At 33.8% G+C, this 13,324-nt stretch overlaps 1 protein-coding gene across 1 annotated transcript in view; it reads left to right on the top strand.

Annotated features, from left to right (window-relative positions):
• The window catches only part of PTPN4 (protein tyrosine phosphatase, non-receptor type 4 (megakaryocyte)), a 53,455-nt gene extending 42,455 nt beyond the window's left edge, over positions 1-11,000 (top strand). Inside the window, exons 12-15 of the mRNA XM_008588892.1 lie at positions 404-532; positions 2,922-3,070; positions 5,029-5,164; positions 10,535-11,000. Of these exons, the coding sequence (XP_008587114.1) occupies positions 404-532; positions 2,922-3,070; positions 5,029-5,164; positions 10,535-10,621 (501 nt within the window). The 3' untranslated portion in view covers positions 10,622-11,000. The remainder of the gene's footprint in view (positions 1-403; positions 533-2,921; positions 3,071-5,028; positions 5,165-10,534) is intronic.
• The last annotated feature ends 2,324 nt before the right edge of the window (positions 11,001-13,324 follow it).

A 13,324-nucleotide genomic window follows, 5' to 3' on the forward strand; every position in this document is an offset into this window, starting at 1 on the left:
AAAATAAAATATAGCTAAACAGATTACATATTATTACAAAGGAAAAAAGTGACAATGAAAAAATGTTAATAATTGGCAGACCTAGCTGAAAAATATATGAGAGTTTATTAAATTATTCTCTAAGTTTGAAAGTTCTTAAAAATTAAAACATTTTGGGGCCGGCCCATGGCTCACTCGGGAGAGTGCGGTGCTGATAACACCAAGGCCATGAGTTCGGATCCTATATAGGTTAGCTCACTGGCTGAGCTTGGTGCTGACAACACCAAGCCAAGGGTTAAGATCCCCTTACCAGTCATCTTTAAAAAAAAAAAAAAATTAAAACATTTTAAAAATTGGAAAACTTGGCTTTTATATGTGTATGATTTTATTTATTTATTTATTTATTTATTTCTGTTGGTGTCAGGTTAAATGTCACCAGTATTGGCCAGAACCCACAGGAAGTTCATCCTATGGATGCTATCAAGTCACCTGTCACTCAGAAGAAGGAAACACTGCCTATATCTTCAGAAAGATGACGCTATTTAACCAAGAGGTAGGAAAGCAGAATATCTATTCATTAGAAATGTTTTGTTCACGGTGAAGACTTTGAAAGATGAAGATATTTTTAGTCTGAATACTGGTTACTAGGAAATATAAAAATTACTGAACTATTTGTCTGTTTCAATGGGATATTTTGGAGTTTTATTAAGAGTATACTGCTATCGACTAATAAGTGTATTTCCAGTTTCTACACCTAAATATGAATGGTCAGTGAAAAAAGAGTTTGGTAAATAATACTATTATTACTACTTTGCCTACTCATAACAATTATACCAAGGCTGTGTTTAATTATAAAAAATTCTTGATCCAAGTAATATCAGTGAAATATTTGGGTGTGTCTGTGGAAATAGAAAAACATGATTGAGGGCCGGCCTGTGGTTCACTCGGGAGAGTGCGGTGCTGATAACACCAAGGCCATGGGTTCGGATCCCATATACGGATGGCCGGTTTGCTCACTGGGTGAGCGTGGTGCTGACAACACCAAGTCAAGGGTTAAGATCCCCTTACTGGTCATCTTTTAAAAAAAAAAGAAGAAAAGAAAAACATGATTGAAAGCTATGAATTATTTCCCTTTTTTAAAAGAATACAACTTCACAGTCCTCTATGTATTAAGGGAGAAAAGGTCATAGGCTGGACTTTCTGACAGCAGACTGATTATAGATTTTTAATTGCTAGCTTTTCTTAGTTCTGCCCGGGTCACTCCCCTTGGCTTCCAAATCCAAAGGCAGAAAGCCAGAAATGGAAACTGATTAATAAATGGTGGCTCGGTACCCCAATTGGAAGATGTGTGCATAGGGCACCATGCTGCCAGTCTGTCAGGTTGCTAGAGACAATAAACCTCAGTTTCAGTGCCTGCAGCTAGATATTCCCATGCCAGTCACCTTTGGCTTTGAAGAAGACTAAAAGAAGAAGGAAATAACTGCTAGAGAAGAGCAAACAGCACGAAGTATGAAGGCCCACTCTGTCATCAGTGGTTAAGCCTTTAGAAATGGGAGCTATACTTCTATCCCAAGAGTGTGTTTAAAGGAGACCAGTGAGACAGAGCCTTATTGACCAAAAGGGAAGGAGCCAGAAGTTGTGCTAATTTATAGAAAAGGAATCGGGCATTGAATGAAGCTAAAGTTAGAGGAAGTAAAAATTAGAATTAGATTTCTAAATCTTACAGCCTAGAGAGTCCATCAGAATGAATTTAGGGTTTGGGGGCATATACTGTTAGTTCTAAGGTAACAGGCCAAGCCAATAAGATAGTTCTTCATTTTCTCAAATAGGCAATGGAAGAAAGCCTGTGTATGTTTATATAAAACAATATCTTCAGCATAGTCTCTTTATTATATTCCACCTGTAGATTTTCCGTGGCAGTTTTATATACTGTAATGACTTTTCTTTACACACTCTGAGTACCTCAAAACTATGCTGAGATACAAATTAGTTTCTAAAGTTTGAGCCAAATATAATTGGGAAAACAAATTTGCTACCATAAATAAATACACACATGGATATACAGAAAATGATGGACATACAGACACTACCCCAAATCTTGATTACTTTTTACTTTTATGGTCTTTTCTGGAAGCTCCCTTTAACGTAAATGGCAGTAACCAGATTTCATAGTATTGAATGACTGTAGCTACCTGTTATTGAGCATATGGTGCCAAGTAGCTGATTGGGTGATTTACAGGTCCTCTCATGGAATTTTTTCAACATAAGACTGTCCCTTTGAGATGTAGATGTTACTTCATTTTTCAGTTGAAGGAAATGAGGCTCTGAAATATTAAATGCCATATCTGGCAGAGTCAAGATTTGAACCAAGATGTATCTAAATCCAATGCTGTTACTCTCTTCATTATACCAATCATTGGCTCCAAAAAAAGAAGTAATCCCTGATTTGACTTTGTGTTTTTATGATCTCCAGTTTATAATCTACATTTGTGGTGAGATTTTATTTTTCTAATTTGTATAATTTCATCTGTGTTGTGTTAGCATTAACTCAATTTTGTTCACAGAAAATGTTTTTTACCTTATTTTTGCTCACCTAACAATTCTTTAAGTTTCTTTAAGTGTTTTCTCTGAATCTTAATTTGTTTCTACCTGTTTACCTGATTATCATCTTAAAAATACTTTTAAAAAAAAGAAAATACAGAAATTGAGTTATTAAAAAAGTAGTGATACAAGTAGCCAGTAGTTAAATGGATACAACTGTCACTATAAAATGATGTCTTTGGGTTGAAATTTTGGGTTTTAGTGAGTTTACACATTACGTTTTTGGGGGGAGGGGAATAGTTTTTTTTGCTTTCCTTCTAAAATTAAAATGACATGAAGATTTATTGGTATTTTAAAAATAATTCCTGAGTCAAGGTGCATAATTTGTCTCTTGTACTTAGAAAAATGAGAGTCGCCAAGTCACTCAGATCCAGTACATAGCTTGGCCTGACCATGGAGTCCCTGATGATTCAAGTGACTTTCTGGATTTTGTTTGTCACGTACGAAATAAGAGAGCTGGCAAGGAGGAACCTATTGTTGTTCATTGCAGGTATACTGTTTCCTGTCTTTTGTGAGTGAATAGCTGACTAGATATCTCATTTTTAAGAGGGAATACTATTTTATTTTGTCTTTATAATTGTCACTATGATCATTAGAACTCAAAGCTGTGCTGTGAAGATAGAAGGCAAAGGGTATGTTCTAACATATAATTGGCAGAAACTTTATCTGTAAAGAGATAATAATACCTATTACACTGATTCTTAGAAGCTCATCCTTTTCATACTTTAGCATGTTTGAAATTGGAATGTGTTTTACAATTAATGGTAGCTTAGATTTGATGAAATACAATATTGTAGGGCCAGCCCGTGGCTCACTTGGGAGAATATGGTGCTGATAACACCAGGGCCGCGGGTTTGGATCCCTATATAGAGATGGCCAGTTGGCTCTCACTTGGGAGAGCGTGGTGCTGACGGCACCAAGTCAAGGGTTAAGATCCCCTTACCAGTCGTCTTTTAAAAAAAAACAAAAAGAAATACAATATTGTAGGTTGTCTTAGTCCATTTGTGCACTATAACAAAATATTTGGGACTGGGTAACCTATAAAGAACAGAGATTTATTTCTCACAGTTTTGGAGGCTGGAAGTTCAAGGTCAAGGTTCAGTGTCTGGTGAGGGCTGCTCTCTGCTTCCAAGATGTTGCCTTGTTGCTGTATCCCCCATAGGAGGCCAATGCTGTGTCCTCACATGGCAGAAGGGTTGGAAGGAACAGAAGGGGTGAACCCATTCCCTCAAGTCCTTGTATAAGAACCCTAATCCCATCCATGAGGGCTCTGCCCTCCTGACTTAATCACCTCTTAATACTATCTATCACATTGGCTATTATGTTTCAACATAAGAATTTTGGAGGACACATACAGAACATAGCATAAGTATTAGGTTGCAGCCTAAGATTTAGATTCCCTCCCTCCCAGCGTGGTACTCTTTCCTTGCCTGTAGCCGGTTTTAGGACATTCATTGAGTACTGTCAGCTCTCTTTGAAAGGCCCTACCAAATGCCATTACAGGATATACCACTTCTAAGAGCTCTAGGTGAACAGAGGCAGGCTACCTTCCTTCCTTTCAAACCCAGGTCCCCTTCTACCCTCTAAGAGCCAAATACCATGACTCCAACCTTCTCTGCCATTGACACAGATTAGGAGACAGAAATTATTCCCTCCCTATCGTGGCCACGTTCATTAAGTGATTTATTCAATGGATGTATTGAGATATCTCTTTGTCCTTAAACTTTTCAGAACATTTTAAGAGTAGATTTTTTAAATTATCCAGACATATTGTAGCCCAAATATTGAGAGGCAAACGGCAAGAATGGCAAAACATATTTGGCCATTTAATATCCCAGGTCCCTGATAGCTATTTCATTCATACGCACAGATTATACTTCAAAGAATTGTTCTTGACTGTCTCAGTGGTAAAGTTTAATTAAAATTAAATTTTGTTTAAAAAACTGATTTGAGAGTGTAAAATATTATTCTCTTTTGTGTATTTCTTAATGACTTATTATAATACTATTATTTTGCATTTTAAAGGGGGGGTGTTTCAATAAACTTCTATAGCTTGTTTAGATTTTAAACCCTGAAATGGAACTCTTTTAAAATAGTATTTTACTACTAACAATGGTGGGGGTTGAGGAATATAATCCATTTAATCTATATTAAATGAATCTGTTAAGAGTGCTTTTTTTTTCTTTCAAAATATTCTGTAGTTGACTTGCTACTTTTATAATACTGTTCTTCTTTTGTATTACACTTCAGTACTTTAATTTTCTGCACAAAAACCACAAGAAGTTTAACAGAATAGTGTCAGTAAGACCTTGCCCATATTTGTCTCTTTTAGTGCTGGATTGTTCTTCTTTTGTATTACACTTCAGTACTTTAATTTTCTGCACAAAAACCAGAAGAAGTTTAACAGAATAGTGTCAGTAAGACCTTGCCCATATTTGTCTCTTTTAGTGCTGGAATTGGAAGAACTGGAGTTCTTATTACTATGGAAACAGCCATGTGTCTCATTGAATGCAATCAACCAGTTTATCCACTAGACATTGTGAGAACAATGAGAGATCAACGAGCCATGATGATCCAAACACCTGTAAGTACTGTACTTCATGTACAAGTGTGTATTCTTAATGTGATGATTTTTGTTATCAATGTGTATTCTAAATTGTATTTTTCTCTTTTTAATTCCTTGTCGGAGCTAATAACCCTTAGCACAGGGGTCAGCAAACTACTTCCCAGCCAAATCTGGCCTGCCATTCATTTTTGTAAATAAAGTTTTAGTAGAACACAGCCTTGCTCATTTGTTTATGTATTGCCTGTGGCTGGTTTCATACTTCTTAACAAGAGTTAAGAAGTTGCAATAGAGGACTGGCCAGTTAGCTCAATTGGTCAGAATGCAGCTTTGTATCACCAAGGTTAAGGGTTCAGATCCCCATACAGGTCAGCCACCAAAACAAAAAAAAAAATTGCCACAGATACCATATGGCCTGCAATTTCTAAAGTATTTAATACCTGGCCTTTCACAGAAAAAGTTTTGCCAACATGCAAATTGCCTAGTATGTTAAATCTTGAGTGCTTAAACAGGTATTATTATTATTTGTATAATATTTGTATTATTTGTACAAATAATAATAACACCTGCTTTGTATTATTTAGTCAAATGTAATGCTAAAAATGATAGTACCTCTGACCTGGAGATCTTGCTTTTTGTGAAACAGCTGTAGTGAAATTACCTTTCTTAAAAAAAAAAAAAAATTATTTCCTCCCTATCATGGCTACCTTTGTTAAGTGATTTATTCAGAGTATACATTGTGATATCTCTTTATTCTTAAACTTTTCAGAGCATTTTAAGAGTAGACTTTTTAAGTTAAAAATTACAATAACAAAGGAGCCGGCCCATGGCTCACTTGGGAGAGTGTGGTGCTGATACCACCAAGGCCACAGGTTTGGATCCCTATATAGGGATGGCTGGTTAGCTCACTTGCGAGAGCGTGGTGCTGACAACACCAAGTCAAGGCTTAAGATCCCCTTACTGGTCATCTTTAAAAAAAGAAAAAAAATTACAATAACAAAAAAAATCATAGAAATTAGGCTACTTATTTATTGTATTCTCTGCTGACTCTTAATTATCCTCCAGGAATCAAAAGAGGAATCATGGAATTTTAGAATTAGTGTTAAGATTATTTATTGTATTAATTTATTGTGAAATGTTGATATTGGCAGTGGCAATACAGTTACTTGAAGCAAATTGAACTATGTGATCTAGTAAGTGCCTGCCTTTTTTTTTTTTTTTTTTAGCTTTTTTCTTTTTTGGTGACTGGCCAGTACAGAGATCTGAACCATTGACCTTGGTGTTATCAGCACCATGCTGTAACCAAGTAAGCTAACTGGCCAGCCCCTTTAGCTTTTAATTATAGAAAATTTCAAATATACAGAAAAGTAGACAATATAATATAATGAATATCATGTTAGTACTCAGACCCAACATTTGCCATATTTGTATATCTTCAAAAGATGAGGATTGTTCTTCCTTTTAAATAAAACACATGCCATTATCACACCTAAATGTAATTAACAATAATTCCTTAATATTATCAGGTAGCCAGTACTCAAATTTCCACTCTTTTATGAAAGACAATTTCATAAGATTGTCTTTTTATTTTAGAACAATATTGAAATATAATTCACATACCATAATATTCACCATTTTAAAGTGTACAGTTTAGTGGTTTTTAGTGTATCACAGAGGTTCACAACCATCACTACCTAATTTTAGAATATTTTCATCACCCCAGAAAGAAGTCCCACATTCATTAACAGTTATTTCCATTTTCCCTCATACCCTCCCTAATCTCTCCCCAACCCCCAGCCTAGGCAGCCACTAATCTACTTTGTCTCCATAGATTTGTTTATTCTGGACATTTCATATGAATGGAATCATACAATTTGGTCTTTTTCATTTGGCTTGTTTTAATTAGCATAATATTTAAAGGTTTATTTATACTGTAGTATGTACTAGTACTTCATTTCTTTTTATTGCTGAATAATATTTTATGGTGTGGATGTACCACATTTTATTCATCCATTCATTTGTTGATGGACATTTGGGTTATTTCCATTTTTTGGCTATTAATGAGTAATGCTTCCATGACCATTTGCATGTACGTTTTTGTGTGAACACGTTTTCATTTGTCTTGGGTATAATGTAGGAGTGTAGTTGCTGGTATTGTGATAATTCTATGTTCAACCTTTTGAGGAACTGCCAGACTTTTTCCAAAGTGGCTGCACCATTTTGCAATTGTACTAGCAGTGTATAAGGGTTTCATTTTCTCCACATCATTCTCAACACTTGCTATTGTCTTTTTTATTTATATGAAGTGGTATCACACTGTGAATTTCATTTACATTTCCCTAATAACTAATGATATCAAGCATATTTTCAGGTGATAATTGGCTCTTTATTTCTCTATCTTCTTTGGAGAATTGTCTCTTCAAATCTTTTGCCCATTTTTTAATTGGGTTGTCATTTTATTGTTGAGTTTTAAGGGTTCTTTATGTTTTGTGGATACAAGACCTTTATCAGATCTATGATATGCAAATATTTTCTTCCATTCTGTCTTTTTATTTTCTTGATTATATCATCTGAAGCACTAAAGTTCTTAATTTTGCTGGAGTCAAGTTTATCTCTTTTTTCTTTATTTTTTATGTTTCTGGTGTCATATAAGAAATTATTGCCTAACCCAAGGTCACAAAGATTTACTCCTCTGTGTTCTTGTACAAGTTTTATAGTTTTAGCTCTGACATTTAGGACTATGATCTATTTTGAGTTAATTTTTATATATGGTTTGAGATAGGGTTCCAACTTTACTCTTTTGCATGTGGATATCCAGTATCCCAGCCCCATTTGTTGAAAGGAACTATTCTTTCCCTTTGAATTATCTCAGGGCCCTTATAAAATCAGTTTACCACAAATATAAGGGTTTATTTCTGGACTTTCAATGTCTATTCCTATGCTAGTACCATACTGTCTTGATTACTGTAGCTTTGTTGCAAAATTTAAAGTGAGGAAATGTGAATCCCCAACTCTGGTCTTCTTTTTCAAGATTATTTTAGCTGTTTGGGACCAGACCCCTTGCATTTCCATCTGAATTTTAGAATCAGTTTGCCCTTCCTTAAAAGAAGGCAGCCAGAATTTTGGTAGGGATTGTGTTGACTGTAGATCAATTTAGGAATATTGCCATATTAATGATATTACATCTTTGAAACTGTGAACACAGGATTGTCTTTCTGTTTATTTAGGTCTGTATTTTGTTTTTGTTTTCACAGTTTGTTTAAAATCAGAATTCATGTATGATCTACACATCTTGATTGGTTTATATGTTTCCTAAATCTCTTTTAATCTAAAGAAGCTTCCTCTTCCATCTCTTGTCCTTTTTCTTGCAATTTATTTGATGAACAAACCAGGTTGTTTGTACGCAGTCTGGATTTTGCTAATTTACATCCTCTTGGTGGTAGTATCTATATTTCCTAAGAGTGGTAAATGGATCTGTTGGTTTGATCAGCTTAGGTGATGTGTTCTTTCTTCAAGAGTCATATAATGTCTGATCCTTTGTTGTGATGTTAGAGTGCTTGGGTGACCAGTGCCTGCATCCATTAATTCATTGGATTTGCAGAATGATGATATTCTAATTCTATCATCCCGTCTTCATTTATTGACTGCAATACTTCTTTAAAGAGAAACTTCTCATATGCTGTTTGCTTAACCAGTGGTGTGGTGTGTATAGGAAAGGCAAGATAAACACTTGATTTTTTTCCTTTATTTATAAGTTTTCAGTATAATGAGTTGGTTCACTAGCTTCTCCACTGGTGACATTTTACTTTTGTTTTAGTATTATTTTGAATTCATGGATTTAAACATATTTGATGTGTTTCAACCCATTGTAGTTATTTTTCTTAATGATGCCCAAATAGTCCTATTTTTGGCCAGTGCGAGTATATTATGCTTGGCTCCTGAGACCTTTGATAAGGTCCTAGTACCTTTGATAGCTTCCTTGTACACCCTAGCTTGTACATTTCATGCCCCATATTTGGAAATGGTAGTTTCTCCAAGTCCTGGTTCTTTTTCCTGAGAAATGATTTTAGGTACCACCATCTGAGCACTAAGGGTTTTTATTGCTGTTGGGTTAGTGTTTGTTTCTAGAAATGTTCAATTGCCAGAGCTAAGAAAATACATTTATCATGAGTTAATGCTGATTCTTCCAATATAAATTCAGGACCACAGTGTTTTTACTTATCTTCTTTTATCTTACATCTTTATCTCCTTTCTTCTTTAACAAGATTACAGGTTCTTTACAATATCAGCAATGAAAGACTTAGAATATCACAAGTACTCATTTGTTTAATCCTACATTGCAAAATAACAGTTTCAGAATAAAAGCACTAACACTACCACCATAAATAGTATGGCTACTGAAAGAATTTTCAATTTTTCCACAGTTCTTTTTGCCCTTCAGATATATCCTTTAAGAGATATATTCACACACTCAAATTACTCTTTTTAAAGTCCCTTGAAATAGCTCCCCTCTGTGATTATGCCATCAACTATATATATATACATTGATCTGTTTCATGATATTTTCAATTTTTAGGGATTTTTGAAATTGATTTTGTAATTATATGCTATATTTACATGGTTCCAAAGTAAAATCTATAAAAGAAGGAAGGTATATTTAACGAAATCTAGTTTCTATTCCTCTCCTCCTACCTTTTCTCTTCATTTTTTATAGGAAACCATTTTTTAATGATTTATCCTTCCCTTGCTTTTTATTTTAACATATACTGAGATAGACATTAGTATTTCCCCCCTTTCTTTTATAAAGATAATATATTGTACACATTTTTTAACTACCTTGCTTTTTATACTTTATAAAACATCCTGGGATTATCCGAAAGTAGTCTATGCACTTTTATTCCTTTTTCCCCCAACTAGATAGTATTCCATTGTGAGGATGTATCATAGATTGCTCATTCTTACTGACTGCAGTTTGGATTGTTTCTACCTTTTTTATGATTGTAAATAATCAGGAAATTAGTAGCCTCATTTGTGAAATGTGTTTTCAATTTCTTTTTCTAGTTTGTCTTTTGGATAGATTCCTAGAAGTGGGATTGCTGGGTCAAAAGGAAAATTAATGTAATTTTGTTAGATGCTGCCAAATTCCCCTTCCTAGGCATTGCAGTATTTAACATTCCTACCAGCAATGTATGAGTGAGTTTTGCCAACAAAATATGCTGCCACACATTTTTTATTTTTGCCAGTGTATTGGTGAAAAATGGTGTCTCAGCACAGTTTTACTTTGAATTTCTTTTATAAGCAAACCAGGTGAGATGTTTGTCATTTTTTTTTGTTTGTTTGTTCATTTGTTTTCTGGTTTTTCTAATCGATTCTGTTTTTTATATTTTGCAGAGTCAATACAGATTTGTGTGTGAAGCTATTTTGAAAGTTTATGAAGAAGGCTTTGTTAAACCCTTAACAACATCATCAAATAAATAAGAAAGGAAAAGGTCTGAGATATACATTGGAAAACTGTTTTCCATTATATTCACTGTGCCATAATACTGCTCGCAGGAAATGGCATCTAACAAAAAAATGAAGAACTCAAAAAAACTTTGAAAACTTCAGCACTGTTGCACTTTATGTTAAAAAAAAATGTCACTCTTTCAAAATCTATAACTCATGTATTGGAAGATTTTTTCATGCTCTGCTCCAAACAAATAGTGAATAACTCAGTGTGTTCAGGGTAATTTATGAAATTCTGTGGTGGTGCCATGCAATCCCCTTTTGGTAGAATTGCCATAAACTAGGCTCATCATCTCTGTTATACACCTGTATCTTGAAAGCAAAAAGAAGTAAACATCAGGAGTCAGCTCTGGTCTTTTCTAGCGGTTCATGTACTTACTATACTGATTACCAGATTTTATTTTTAAAATTTTAGCAATATCATTCTCAATATTAGCCAATACACTGCCTATGGATGCAGCACATCTTTCCCTAAACACCCCCTGTAGACATCTGCTGTTCAGAAGAAGAAAGGTGAAATTTGCTGTTCCCAGGAAATGCTGCACATTGTCCATTTACCAGCATCTTATAGAAAGTATAAATACGTATGAATCTACAAATTTTCTTGGATTTAATAATGTAACTTATATTTATGATAAGGTTGGCTTATTCCAAATCATGTGATTTCACATACTTGATGTAAAGGAATGCATGCATTGTGTCTTAACCCCTTAAGTGCCTTGAGACATCTTTGTATGTCTAATGAAAAGGCACTCATTTGACCCCACTAGGAGGTATGTATGTATATTGTACATTCTCACATTTTTATGCATTTTAAATAAGTTCATACTTTAAAACACAGCTTATATTGAGAGTTATGCAGTCAAAGAAGGGTAAGGAAATTCGGTTTCTTACTCAATACTTTTATTTTGCCATAAGAAGCAAAGATAATTTGTGTTTTACTGAGTGTGTGCTCTGCTGCTATGGAATTGTTCAAAATCTGCACATTCCTTTACTGAGGAACAGGGGTTAGTATTTTGCCATAAGAAGCAAAGATAATTTGTGTTTTACTGAGTGCGTGCTCTGCTGCTATGGAATTGTTCAAAATCTGCACATTCCTTTACTGAGGAACAGGGGTTACAGTTTAGCAGCTCAACTTAAAAAGATGCTTTATTCTCCAAATGTTATATTTATTTTATTCCTAACTTTAGAAGTGGTGTCTAACATGCACATTAAAGTTTAAGCATATTAATACTGTAAGCTAAAGTAAGAGCAATTAATTGTGACTTGTTCCTACTCATAACTAAATTATTACTCTTCAGCACTCATTTCAGTTCATAGCAAGCTTTGTTCACCCTGGTCTCTTGGTTGGGATTCTTCAAACAAGGAATAAAACATTATTGACTTATTTCTAAATATAACTCCTCAGTAACTTAAATAGGGTTATCTTGTCATTTTTATGTATAATTAAATTACCCCAGTTTATAATACTAATTAAGTTATAAGCATGTTAATAAGGAAAGTTTGGATTGTACAGCCTGGTGGAGGATCTGATTCCCATTAAGGGTGTATATATTTCCTCTTCAGGTTTTTTTGTTTCTAAGTCTATAGATAGGTAGAACTTTAAAAATGTCCAGTTTAATATAAGTGAAAATTTGCTCATCTATTCAAATGTTATTTTACACAATTATTTTATATGGATTGTGGTTAAAAAAGATTTATTTCCTAATGGTTTCTGAATATTGCTGTTTAGTCTTGATAAAGTTTAGAGTCAAATGGTAGATATTTTGGAATGCCATTTAGTATGAAGAGAAAATGTACATTTTAAAATCTTTGTTATGGGCTGGCGAGTTATCTCAGTTGGTTAGAGCACAGCCTTATAACACCAAGGTCATGGGTTTGGATCCCCATACCAGCCAGCCACCAAAAATAAACAAATAAAATCTTTATTATAATCTAAATTATGTCATCTCAAATATTCAAATCCATAATAATAAATTTAAGGAAGTTAAGGTCCTAAACATTGATAGGCAAGATACCAAATCAATTATCATATTAAAAGATTTTAAGTTTTTTTTAAAGAGAGAAGTAAACATAACCTTTATGTCAAAGAGAAATTCTTTTATCTATTTCCTGATTTTACAGTCACGACTGTACAGTATAAATTAACTATGGTCTTATTTGAACATTCCATTCTCTACCAACAGATAAATGTAATTTAGGCTGCTATATGACATCATGATAAAGAGTGGAAAATAAAATCATGTTGGGGTCTACATATTAAATAACTGTTTTGGCAGTTGTTTTTTATCTGAATTAAAAAATAAAATCTGCTTATTTTAACTGTATGGACAGAATATGACAACCATACAGTTCTGTAGACATAAACAGACAAATGTCATGGTTGGCATGTTCTTTCATTTAGGGCTTTGTTTACTTTTGAGGTTAACTCTAATAATGTGTTGGCAATGAGCACCGCTGTCTTTGTAAATCATTAATGCCTGTTTTTAAATGACAACACATTCGAAATTTAGAATTACATTTAAATTTCTCATATATGAATTTTTCATCTGGGAGCTAATCTCTGTCAGTATTTTTATGTACAGAAAAAATCTCTTTTTAAGAGCATATTTATTTGGATCTTACTTAAATTTAAAATAAATGATTCTTCACAATTTCTTAAAATGAATATGTTAA

The sequence above is a fragment of the Galeopterus variegatus genome, unplaced genomic scaffold, assembly GCF_000696425.1.
Source record: "Galeopterus variegatus unplaced genomic scaffold, G_variegatus-3.0.2 Scaffold5088, whole genome shotgun sequence".
In the NCBI taxonomy this organism is placed as follows: Eukaryota; Metazoa; Chordata; class Mammalia; order Dermoptera; family Cynocephalidae; genus Galeopterus; species Galeopterus variegatus.